This window comes from Thalassophryne amazonica, chromosome 2, assembly GCF_902500255.1.
Source record: "Thalassophryne amazonica chromosome 2, fThaAma1.1, whole genome shotgun sequence".
Classification (NCBI taxonomy): Eukaryota; Metazoa; Chordata; class Actinopteri; order Batrachoidiformes; family Batrachoididae; genus Thalassophryne; species Thalassophryne amazonica.
This window is the reverse complement of record NC_047104.1, coordinates 94,890,226-94,903,506: the sequence shown is the minus strand read 5'-3', so window position 1 is coordinate 94,903,506 and position 13,281 is coordinate 94,890,226. Positions and strand designations below refer to the sequence as shown.

Genomic DNA, 13,281 nt, shown 5'->3' with positions numbered 1-13,281 from the left:
GTCTTTTTATTAAAACTAATAGGGACAAAGTGATAGTATGCTGAGACTCTACAAGGGAAATTTTGATTATTTCAGTCAATGAAATTGTTTTTGCCTCTCCACAGTGTGTCAGTTATGTATTTGTAGCCCAAAAAATATAGTTAGCAATTAAAAAATATGTGTATGTTGTTGATGATTTACAGGTAGCTTCAGAGTCCTCAGCACCGAGTGTTCCCCCCCAGAGCTCCACATTCGTCCAGCCACCTAGGTCCCCTGAGGAACCTCTCCAGCACACACCAGGCTCAGAGGCCACAGGTGATTCTGGATTCTTGCCGGCTGGTTGGGAGGTTCGCAGTGCTCCAAATGGAAGACCTTTTTTCATTGATCACAACACAAAGACAACTACCTGGGTGAGAAGGAAGTTAAATGCATGTTAAATGTCCATCTGCTTAAGATGGACATTTGCTTCTCAGTATATCGCAGCTTTTTGGATTTGCAGCTCAGCGCCAAGCGCCTCTAGAGGCTGACTCCATCAAAGTCAGTAAGGCATTGACATTAACGTTTGTCCGATTGTCCGGCACAAGTGTAAAATGTGTTTGGACAAGCAATATGCTCTAAATCGTTGTCCGACCAGACAAGTGACATTTTTTTTTTGGTTTAAAACGTTCAAATTCTTTATTTTCATCGCTCGGAACCAAAATACCTGACCGCCACCTTTTTTTTTCCTCTTATTTACATCACGTCTTGCCTCGCACCTCACAAGAAAGCGTCTTCAGTTTTTCCCGCCGCTCTCCACGCAGCGGACAATCGGAAAACATGATAACAATGTGTGCGTGAGACCACTGTATAGAGTGTGTGTTCGTAGTAGAGGCTGACATTTTTTCGGAAACCCCAAGGGTCACGGGATTCCCGTGGGATTCCCACGGAGTCAACTTTGCTATTTATCACGTGATTGGGACGGTACGGGATTAATATAATATATGATATAATTTAATTTGAATCTCACTCACGGGTTGTCCGGACAACCAGCTTTTCCTATAGGACAAGTAAACTGCCAGGGTTACATGTCCTATGAACAAGTACACTAAAAAGCTTAATGTCAATGCCTGCAACAAAATCACTGAATTTTTGAGAATGACTTGCTCTTGTCAGGTTTCCCAAACTGTGACACACTTTTTCCGACCTTTAATGTTTGGTTTCAATTAACCCCTTGAAATATATAAGATCTGGAACCAATTTGACCTTTTATCTGCCAAGTTGTCAGGGAAATAATGATGGGAAAATACACATTTTTGTTGTGTGGGCTGCCAGAAGAGGAGGTACTGCTGGCCCACCACCAGAAGGCGCACTGCCTGAAGTGCGGGCTTCAGGCACGAGAGGGCGCTGCCGCCTCAGGAACAAGCCGCCATCCGTGACAGCTGTCACTAATCAACACATCTGGTATAAAAGCAGGAAGACACCTCCACCAAACTGCCGAGATATCATCTTCATCTGGAGGTAATATCCTCAGCCTTTTGTAAATCTGTTTATTGTGAGTGTTTGCAGGAGAACCGGTCGTTTTTGAGGAGGCTGTGCAAGACGGCGCTCCTTTTCAGCTGAGACCGCTGCAACGCGCTGAGTGAGAGGTGGAGGTGGCATTCCCACCAGTGTTACTGGGTGTTCACACACCCACCGTTTGACTGTCTTTTGCTTTCTGCCAGCAGTACCAGATCCGACACGCCGGGAAGGTGGCCACCTGGGGACTCCGGGACTTGGCGGCTCCAGTATTCCTCGGGTTCAGGTGGCGGTGGAAATCGTGTGGTTCCGGTTCGTTTCCAGACGGGCGGCTCCTATCGTCGAGCCTGCCCACACGACACCTTTTATTAATTGACTGTTGCACATTCTGATTCTGCTGTGTTTGGTTGTGACATTCACACCAGTAAAGTGTTATAATTTGACTCCTTCCATTGTCCGTTCATTTACGCCCCCTGTTGTGGGTCCGTGTCACTACACTTTCCCAACACATTTTGCTGTGTAACAGGTGAGCAAACAATTGTCAAACTGTTTTTTGCAATACTGCACACAAAGTCTTACACCTGATTTGGATGTAATCACCTGTCAGACTACCTTCTGTATTCATATGCTTTATTTGTTCACATATAATTTGCTCTGTGAAAAAGCAAAAATAACTCAACACACACACACACACACACACACATATATGGACCTAAATGATTTGGGACTTTTGGTCAAGTATTAGTGAAAAGCTGAGTCACTGTTGTTTTGTGTAAATATTTTCTGTGTGATTGCAATAATTTTTGTTTGTTTGTCTCTGAACAGGAAGATCCCAGGTTAAAAGTACCTGTGCAAATGAGGAGGGCAAAATCTCTTGATCCATCTGATCTTGGTCCACTGCCAGTACGTTCACCATTTACATTAAATTAGTCACAAAAATAAACTGAGCAATTTTCATGAAAAGTAACCTCAGGCTCAAATGCCATACTGTCTTAATTGCATTGGTATTACATATGTAATAGTGCACCAAATCATTTAAGAATATGACAGAAACTGTGTTTTCTTTTTTCAAGCCTGGTTGGGAGGAAAGGGTCCACACTGATGGAAGAGTATTCTACATAGATCACAGTGCGTATGAATGCAGATCAATTTTCTGAATTTATATGATAAGCTGATGATACCCAACACCTGACGATTCTCGTGTGTGTGTGTGTGTTTTGTTTTGTTTTGTTTCTTTTTTGCTGTGGATATTCCCTCAGTCATAAATAGTTTATTATATTGAAGATAAGGAACAAGAAGCAGGAAGTCAGCAATTTTTTTTATATCTGTGATAGAAAACCACTTGTAAAGCTGTAATGTTTGTAGTATTTTCCTGTTATGATCATGTACCTGACAGAGCTTTACAGTGGGGTAAAAAGTATTTAGCCAGTCCCTCATTGTGCAAGTTCTCCTACTTAGAAAGATGAGAGAGGTCTGTAATTTTCAACATATGTACAATTCAACTATGAGAGACAAAATGAGAAAAAAAATCCAGGAAATCACATTGTAGGATTTTTAAAGAATTTATTTGTAAACTATGGTGGAAAATAAGTATTTGGTCACACACAAACAAGCAAGATTTCTGGCTCTCACAGACCTGTAACTTCTTCTTTAAGAAGCTCTTCTGTTCTCCACCTGTTACCTGTACTAATGGCACCTGTTTGAACTTATCTGTATAAAAGACACCTATCCACAGCCTCAAACAGTCAGACTCCAAACTCAAACATGGCCAAGACCAAAGAGCTGTTGAAGGACACCAGGAAGAAAATTGTAGATCTGCACCAGGCTGGGAATATTGAATCTACAATAGTCAAGCAAGTTGGTGTGAATAAATCAACTGTGGGAGCAATTGTAAGAAAATGGAAGACATACAAGACCATTGATAATCTCCCTTTATCTGGGGCTCCATGCAAGATGTCATCCTGTGGGGTCAAAATGATCATGAGAACGGTGAACAAAAATCCCAGAACTACACAGAGGGACCTGCTGAATGACCTGCAGAGAGCTAGGACCAAAGTAACAAAGGCTACACACTACGCAAAGAGGGACTCAAATCCTGCAGTGCCAGGCGTGTCCCCCTGCTTAAGCCAGTATGTGTCCAGGCCCATCTGAAGTTTGCCAGAGAGCATATGGATGATCCAGAAGATGACTGGGAGAATATCTTGTGGTCAGATGAAACCAAAATAGAACATTTTGGTAAAAACTCAACTCATTGTGTTTGGAGGAAGAAGAATGCTGAGTTGCATTCCAAGAACACCATATCTACTGTGAAGCATGGGGGTGGAAACATCATGCTTTGGGGCTGTTTTTCTGCAAAGGGGACAGGACAACTGATCTGTGTTAAGGGAAGAATGAACGTGGCCATGTATCATGAGATTTTAAGCCAAAACCTCCTTCCATCAGTGAGAGCATTGAAGATACAACGTGGCTGTGTCTTCCAGCATGACAGTGATCCCAAACACACCGCTCGGGCAACAAAGGAGTGGCTCTGTAAAAAGCATTTCAAGGTCCTGGAGTGGCCAAGCCAGTCTCCAGACCTCAACCCCCATTTGTTGAGGGAATTGAAAGTCGTGTTGCCCAGCGACAGCACCAAAACATCACTGCTCTAGAGTAGATCTGCATGGAGGAATGGGCCAAAATACCAGCTACAGTGTGTGCAAACCTGGTGAAGACTTAACAGGGAACGTTTGACCTCAGTCATTGCCAACAAAGATTATGTTACAAAGTATTGAGTTGAACTTTTGTTATTGACCAAATGCTTATTTTCCACCATAATTTACAAAGAAATTCTTTAAAAATCCTACAATGTGATTTCCTGGATTTTTTTTTCTCATTTTGTCTCTCATAGTTGAAGTGTACCTATGTTGAAAAATACTTATCTCTCTCATCTTTCTAAGTAGGAAAATGTGCACAATCAGGGACTGACTAAATACTTTTTTACCCCACTGTAAATAAATATGTTCTGTGATTTCACCCCCACCTAATGTCCTCAGTGTTTGTATAGGATTTACTTTATCTCTGTCTTCGTAAACATGAATGATGCTGTCATACTGGAAAAAAGAAATACTTAAAATATTTTTAAGTTGTGAAATTGTACTCAGAATTTGCAGACAGTATGAAACTACTGCTCAAATTGAATTGGTTGTAAAATTTATTTTTAACATGTACATATTCAAATCTGTCTCTAACATATGAGAATGAACCACATTTATTCAAAATGGATGTATTTTTTAGACACCAGGACCACACAATGGGATGATCCCAGATTACAGAACTCTGCTATAACTGGACCAGTGAGTACAGATTGTATTTGCACATTTCGCTGTATACTATTGTTAGCACCCTGTGCTAAATAGCGTCCTGTAACTTTGTCATTGATAATGCTGTCAGTCATAAGATTACAACTGACTTGCTGTTTCTGAAAACTGTCTTCTCTGAAAAACAGGCAGTACCTTACTCCAGAGATTATAAACAGAAGTATGAGTACTTCCGGAAGAAGCTGAAGAAACCAGTGAGTGTTTTCATGCATCTATTTATTAATAGCCAAGTGGCGTGTGTGTGTGTGTGTGCGTGCGTGCGTGCGTGTGTGTATGGCTTCAATCAAAGAGAAAATGGGGAGAGCTGACATTTTACGTTTGGTATGCTTATGTATTTTGGGTCCAGGATGAACACCGCTAAAACGTAACATTGACAGGACTAATGTTTTGGGGAAACTACATATATTATCTGACAACACTGAACAATGGACATTGATAAGTAAAACCTCGGTCCCACCGAATAATAAAGCCATGAATAATGAGCCACGTATGGATTATAACAATAACAATTGCAGTGTGTTATCATCAGCTGAGCTCAGCCTGCTTCTTTACTGAGGGACTGGAAGTACGGAAGAATGTACATAAAACAATTTAGACACCTGATCTTTTCTCGTAATTACGAGATCCTGATGTCATAATTATGACATCTTTTCTCCTAATTATGAGATCAGCGTTCAGTTTTTTTATCCAGTGAATGCAATATTCTTCCGTATTTAAGAACCCAGAAATAAAAATACAGAAACTAAAAGAATCAATAACATAAAACTAGTTAAACGCAAGTCTGTACAAATAAGTATTGAGCTTCTCCTTAAAAGTTCCAACAGAGTCCGCGGAATGTACCGTTCAGCTGAAGCATTAGTGGACGTAAAATATTTTCTGTTAAGAGTTTCACTTCTTGTTCCACGTGTGTATTTCCCACTGGTGTCACGTTCGTCCACTAATGCTTCAGCTGAACGGTGCTGTTTCTTCTTTTTCCCTCCCTTGTTTCAGAAGCCTTAACTGGCAACTGTCTTCTAGTGTTAGTGGAGGGTAGCCTGTAAACTCCCCGTCGTACTGATAATCATTCGAGTACATTTGTTCAATGAAGCTGCTGTAAATGAAGAAATCATCAAAAATTCATCAAAATATCAATGTAAATTGCGAAGGTGTTTTGCGTCTTTCAGCATCCATCCACCTCAAGTTCCAAGCGCTGTTTCCTAAGCGAGGCGGAAAGAATTGTACGGCGGAAAGAATTGTACGTGACACCGGTCGGCATCACAGCGATTGCTCTCACTGCCTCGGATGCGCTTACTGAGTCTGCGGGCTCGGTAAGCGCCGCAGCGGGCCACTCACACCGCCCCCCTGTCTGCTGTGCCGAGCTGCATGCAGCAACAGGTCCAGAGACTACGCTCGCTGTTTTAATGCGCAGCGCCCGCTGCATGGTCTCTGTAACTGCAGCCGCAGAGCTCCGTGGCCATGACTTGGATTCTTTGCGGGTCCCGCATCCATACCCCCAGAGGTAGTGAGCGAAGGGAGAGCACGCGCATTGTGTTCTGCGTGCATTTATCATTTATAGGTATATGATAAAATTGTTATCAAGTTGTTCACCAATGAATATGGCTTTATACACCCTGAGGCCGGGTGTAAAAAGCCATATTCATTGGTAAAACAACTTGATAACTGATGATGTTGTGGACTTCTTCTTGAATGATGTAATTCAAAAATGAATAATATTCACCCCCAGACCCCCCATAATCAATACTGTGTTTTTACTTAACAGTTTGAAGTGAGTTGTCTTTGTTTCAGAGGGCTTCATACCCATTAAAATTCACAAGAATATACAAAATTTGACTTGCTCTTTTAAAAAAATTCTGGGGGAGATCCCCTAAACCCCCCCATAATCAATACTGTGTTTTTACTTCACAGATTGAATTGAGTTTTCTTTGTTTCAGAGGGCTTCATACCTGTTAAACTTCACCAGAATACACAAAATTTGACTTGGTCTTTAAAAAATGTTGTGGGGGGCACCCCCAGACCCCCCAGAATCAAGACTACACCCCCCCACCACCACCCTTTTATGTACCTTTATGTTCAAGTTTTGCATTCTTTTTATGCTTTGTCTGTCTCTCCTTAGAGGCTATTTAGAATAGATTTGTATGCTGTATAATGTGTTTATTGTATTTATTGAGGAAAAATAGTGTGTGCCCCCACTACGCCACATTTTAGGGAATTGCTGGCATTGATTTTTCCTAAGAAAAAAATTTAGTCAGATGAAAATTTATTGCTTTAACCCATGCAGTAATCAAGATGTGAAGAAATAAAGGCATGAATGATCTGTTCCAGCTCAGCTTGAGACACAATGTTTCTAAGGCGGGCAATGTTCCATAAATGAAAGACGCATGATTGCACAAGATGAGTAACGTATACGTCAAATTTGAGAGCCTGGTCAAATGTAACACCCAAATTTCCGACTGCTGAGTGAACAAAAGAGGATAGAGAGCCAAGGTTATTAATCACTGAAGGAACAAACTCCTCAGGGGCACAAACAAGGACTTCAGTTTTTGCTTTATTAAGTGACAAATAGTTAGCAGCCATCCAGTTTTTAATTACATTAATACAGTTTTGAAGAACAGATACCCTAGAAAGATTTTGTGGAGAAAAGGAGATGTACAACTGTATGTCATCTACATAACAATGATATGAAACGTCATGAAAAGAACTCAAAATATGCCCAAGTGGGAGCAAGTAGAATGCAAATAGAATAGGTCCCAGAAGAGAACCTTGGGGCATTGATAATTTGATTCTGGACTCGCACGCCATTCCAACAGGGGGCGGTAAATCGTCTATATATTAAAAGCAAGTGCTGTACCTGTATGCGTGTGTGTACGATTTTATTTTGTGAGTTCAATGTAAGTACAAGTTCAATTGTAAATACATTAAAAATACATGGATGACACAAGAAAGTGAAAACACTTATTTCCATTGTAGTCCATTTAAAAATCAAATGACAAAATAGAAGTGACAATAATAATACTGATGATGATGATAGTGTGTATATGATTACAAGAATCTAAATCTAAACAATTTATAAATACATTAAGACAGTAAATTAACATTAAAAATTATGTAATTAACAGGAAATAAAAGAGTTGAGTTCTTACTCGAACAACTGTTGAGGTCTAAGGTTCTAAAAACATTCTGGACTCACACTCCATGCCGACTCATTATATAAACTTTGCATAATTTATGACCAGCCTTGAAAAATGTCAGCTACCTATTTTATAAACACGACCCAATCTAGAGTCTGTGGATCCCCACGGACAACACGCTAGTAACTATGAATTTCCAACCTTGCAGTTATTGCTGTTATAACAGGTATGTCTATTACTGTACATACCAGAGGTGAGATGAAGTTACTGTCAAGTCATTCTCAAGTCATCAATCTGCAAGTCTCAAGTCAGCTTGCAAGCAATTGGTGTTCCTTTATGACTCAAGACTTCACTTGGGACTTGACTTGAGACTTGCATATTCATGACTTGGGAGTGACTTGCTGGTTACTTCGTCCCACCTCTGGTACATATCTGTACATATTTAGATCATTTTCATTTAAGACAGAGTGTGTCTGTCTTAAAATAAGGTGTGATCAGGCACAGTGTTGGTGCATTGCTCTCATGAGACCATGTGAAGCACCTTGGCACAACTTTGTTGTGATTTGGCACTCTAGAAATAAATTGAATTGAATGAGATGGCAGAAAGCAGTTGCCCCATAGACTGCCAAAAATGTACTCTAAAATAAAGAGTTCTCTTATTTATATGACATAATATTCAGATATTCCTGACATAGGTGTGTTCACAATGTGCATACATTCTAGTACACACAGGAGTGTACATTACCGTGTCAAACCACAACAAAACTAAGCTGAAAACAAAAATTTAAATAAAATTAAACACGAATAGAAATATGCTAAACGTCACCTTATGCTTCACCTCAGGCAGCTTTGGTGACTGCTGCAATAAATGAGATACTCGCACACTTTGACTCTTTGCATGTTGATCCATTTCCTCACTAGAAATCCTCTCACCTGAGTCTTCCATCTAAATATCAATGCATCGGATTATGTGCTGTGTAAATAACAAAGTGGAGTTGGATATAATCCAAATGCACTTGCGCTATGCGTTTTAGACCGTGCGCTGTAGAGTATCAAGATAGGTTCCCTGATCACCTTTGTTCTTTATTAATTTCTTCTGGACATCATTAAGTTCCTCCTGTTGAACTCACTTTATTTTGTTAATTAGGTTGATATCCCTAACCGCTTTGAGATGAAGCTGAGAAGAAACACTGTGTTGGAGGACTCCTACAGACGCATCCTCTCCGTTAAGAAGCCAGACCTCCTGAAGGCACGACTGTGGGTGGAGTTTGAGGGAGAAAAGGGCCTGGACTATGGAGGTGTGGCCAGAGAGTGGTTCTTCCTCATGTCTAAGGAGATGTTCAACCCATACTATGGATTGTTTGAATATTCTGCCACGTAAGTTCAATTTTATTTTTTAACCCTCCTCTGTCAGTGTTACACATTATTTGTGGTCAAGAATGGTTTGGATTCAAGTTTAGATTTTCCACAAATACCCAAAATTGTCATCTATTGCACAGGCATTTTTTTTTTTTTTTTTTTTTTTTTTTTTTTTTTTTTTTTTGAGTCGGCCTCAAGTGGCCATTCGAGATACCACAAGATTTGGAAATTCAGGGTTTATTTTCCAGTACCTGAGGTTGGGTAATGGAGGGTGGTTTGGTGACAAAGTGAGAGAGAAGAGATTGAGTTAGTTTGGACACATGCATGAGAGAGACAGGATATACCGGGAGAAAGATGGAGAGGATGGAGCCAGCAGGCATGAAGAGAAGAGGAAGGCCAAAGAGCAGGTTTATGGATGTGGTGAGGGAGGACATGCAGGTGGTTTGTGGGACAGAAGAAAATGCAGTGGACAGTGTGAGATCAAGGCAATGATCTGCAGCAGCAGCTCCCCAAACAGCCGAAAGAAGTCCAGGAAGAAGGAGTGACAGTTCTCAAATGTATAATAAGAAATGAATTATTTTTGAGCAGCAAATTAAATTTCTGATAAAATAAAATTAGGAAATAACCCTGTTGTGTCTGATGATTTGCAGATGTTCATGCTGGTTATACGGTTGCAAATTGAGCTTCACCAGCTCCGCTGGTAAAACGGATATTTGCAACCGTATAACAGCATGAACGTCCGCAAATCAGACACTAGGCGGTTATTCCCATTCTAATCCAATTCCATCATTTGCACGGTTTATTTTTCTGTAGGTAATTCAGTCGGAGAGGCTTACCGTCGAGGCAGCGTTGCTCCAACAGCAGTCAGGGCACAGAGTAATCCATCAAATGTGAAATCCATTAAATGTGAAACGGTAATTCTGTATCAGAATCCATATCAATACTTCCATATGGTAGCTTAAATTCACCCATTTCGGCGGCGGCAGTACACGACTTTCTCTCGCTCTCAGCTAACAGCACCATTATGATATCTACATAGCAGCTCACGCGACCGGTGTTCTGTAGAGATGTGCATCTCGTCGCATAAATCGACAGTTCTGCGTCCCGACAATATTGCGCATACATGCGCAGTTGCGCGGAGAGCTGGCCTCTCAGCAGCAATGACATCTTGTCAGACCACCGGTCAGGGCGCGGAGTAATACATCCAAATGTGAAACAGTCAGATATTTTGCCAGCGCTACCCCGATATTATACGGTCTGAAATCTCATATGATTAACCAATCAGATTTGTGGAAAAAATTTAATTGGATTAGAATAACCATTTGAAGCCCTTCATGATAATAATGTGTGCTCTAATTTTTGTTTTAGTGACAACTACACGCTGCAGATTAATCCCAACTCAGGTTTATGTAATGAAGACCATCTGACTTACTTTAAGTTCATAGGCCGTGTTGCTGGCATGGCTGTGTATCACGGCAAGCTGCTTGATGGTGAGTTCTTCCTGATGGCATAATTCCCATAACAAAAACAAATTTTACAAAATGTTTCATAAAACTAAGGAAAACTAATTGTATGGTGTCAGATTAGTGTCAGAAGCACTCACACAAACATGCATAGAACATGCATTCAGGCATATTATATTATTTCACACATGTAGATATCAGCTGCAAGCATGTAAAGTATCTCTGTGCACACTCAGAGGTACCTGCTCCCCGAGTGAGGAAAAAAGGGCTGCGAGTGAGGAGGAATATGAGACCAGCACGCCCCGGCCCTCTTGAAGTGGATTTCTGCTCTCTCGCTTGAAACCTTTGCCACTATGAGGGAGGGAACCAGGGTTGATACTGGGTCTGCAGTGATTGGTCGTTTGTGAAGAACGAGATTTGATTGACAGCCCTCCTCTCAGACACGGAAGTCTGCTGAAATGAAGAAGACAACGGCGTCTGGGCAGAGGTTTCTTACCTGAAGGAACCTCTGCCCAGACGCCGTTGTCTTCTTCAGGGAGGTGGTGGCATAATGGTTTGCATAGTAGCAAAGTTTCCAACTGGCACTTTGGACAGGAGTGCTGGGGAGGAGTGAAACGTGCCGTGGTCCCTTCTGGAAATAAGCATAGGGCTTTTGTTGGGTAGCCACGTTAAATAAGAACTTCTTCGTCAGCAGACATTGTCTTCCTTTCAGCAGACTTCCATGTCTGACAGGAGGGCTGTCAATCAAATCTCGCTCTTCAGAAACAACCAATCACAGTAGAAGCAGTATCAACCCTGGTTCCCTCCCCAATGGTGCCAAAAGTTTCAACTGAAAGAGCAGTAATCCACGGCGCGAGCAGAAATCCACTTTGAAAGGGTGGACGCACTGGTCACTTATTTCTCCTCGCTCGCAGCCCTTTTTTCCTCACTCGGGGAGCAGTGTGCTCTGAGTGCGTGCAGAGATGATTTGCACGCTCACAGTTAATATTTACGCATGTGAAATAATATAATACTCCCGAATACGTTATATTGCTTGGGTGCTTTTGGCATTATTCTGACAGCATAGAATTGTATGATTTTATAGATCTTGACATCCTTTTCTGTGTTCACAGCTTTCTTCATTCGGCCTTTCTACAAGATGATGCTGCAGAAGGCTATTATTCTCCAAGACATGGAGTCTGTCGTAAGTGTAAATATTTTTCCACTGTAAATGATTTACCTGCCACTTACGGTAATTTAATCCTGGCCTCTTTTTTTTTTTTTTTTTTTTTTTTTTTTTAGGACAGTGAGTACTTCAACTCTTTGAATTGGATTTTGGACAATGACCCAACAGACTTGGATTTGAGGTTCACCATTGACGAGGAGCTGTTTGGACAGGTTTGTGCGCTGTTTCTTTTGTGCCTTCTTGCTTTGAAGTTTTTATGTGGTTTTCCCATATAAATGTTGTGATGTACTTCATGCTTCCTGGTTAGACTCACCAGCATGATCTGAAGCCTGGCGGTGCAGAGATTGTTGTCACTAATGAAAACAAGAAGGAATACATCCAGTAAGCACCACAAAATAGAAGCACCTTCCAAATTTCACTTCATTAAACAGTGATGTTTCTGCTGACCTGCTGTTTGTGCTTTAGCCTTGTTATACAGTGGAGGTTTGTGAACAGGATACGGAAGCAGATGTCTGCCTTCAAGGAGGTTGGTCTTCTATTTAGAATACATAGCATTGTAATAGGTCATGTAAAGAGTCACTAAATATGTGATTTTTGTTTTTGTGCATACATTTTAGGGTTTCTTTGAGTTGATACCAAAAGATCTTATCAAGATCTTTGACGAAAATGAGCTTGAGGTGAGTTTTTAGTGTGAAGTAGTGAAATTGATCAGTTGTCTTCCTGGTACGATATCAATATGCTTACTGCTCCTCCACAGCTGCTCATGTGTGGTCTGGGTGATGTGGATGTGAATGACTGGCGAAAGAACACAAAGTATAAGAATGCCTACTGTCCCAACCACGTGGTTATTCAGTGGTTTTGGAAAGTAAGTCTGCACCTGTGTAGAGTTTATCTGCACTGTAAATCCATACCCAGCCAAGACATTGTGATGAAACCCATCCTCTCAATCTGATTTAAGTAAAGTTATCTTTAAAAAAAAAACCTCAAACATCAGCAGTTATTTTAAGTGAAATAAACATGATAGATTAGAGCTAAATAAACTTAATATTGCACTCCCCCCTCATAAAAATCCATCAACTCATTTAAAATGTTAAATGTGATCCAATTTGGCTAGATGGTTAGCAGGCGGTTACCCTTATAGATTCTGTATGTTCTTACATTATCATAGGCGGTGCTGTTGATGGACGCAGAAAAGAGGATTCGGCTCTTACAGTTTGTGACTGGAACATCCAGGGTCCCAATGAATGGCTTTGGTGAACTCTATGGTGAGAGTTTCCTACTTTTCTGACAGCTGATGTTAAAATATATTTCATGTTGACTTGCTGGTAAAATGTTAG

At 40.9% G+C, this 13,281-nt stretch overlaps 1 protein-coding gene across 1 annotated transcript in view; it reads left to right on the top strand.

Moving 5' to 3' along the window:
* nedd4a (NEDD4 E3 ubiquitin protein ligase a) overlaps positions 1-13,281 on the top strand; it is a 74,869-nt gene that overhangs the window by 56,719 nt on the left and 4,869 nt on the right. The window contains exons 14-27 of the mRNA XM_034189823.1: positions 183-389; positions 2,299-2,376; positions 2,547-2,601; positions 4,747-4,805; positions 4,958-5,023; positions 9,105-9,334; positions 10,685-10,806; positions 11,892-11,962; positions 12,061-12,156; positions 12,252-12,325; positions 12,410-12,470; positions 12,562-12,621; positions 12,702-12,809; positions 13,113-13,209. Of these exons, the coding sequence (XP_034045714.1) occupies positions 183-389; positions 2,299-2,376; positions 2,547-2,601; positions 4,747-4,805; positions 4,958-5,023; positions 9,105-9,334; positions 10,685-10,806; positions 11,892-11,962; positions 12,061-12,156; positions 12,252-12,325; positions 12,410-12,470; positions 12,562-12,621; positions 12,702-12,809; positions 13,113-13,209 (1,384 nt within the window). The remainder of the gene's footprint in view (positions 1-182; positions 390-2,298; positions 2,377-2,546; positions 2,602-4,746; positions 4,806-4,957; positions 5,024-9,104; positions 9,335-10,684; positions 10,807-11,891; positions 11,963-12,060; positions 12,157-12,251; positions 12,326-12,409; positions 12,471-12,561; positions 12,622-12,701; positions 12,810-13,112; positions 13,210-13,281) is intronic.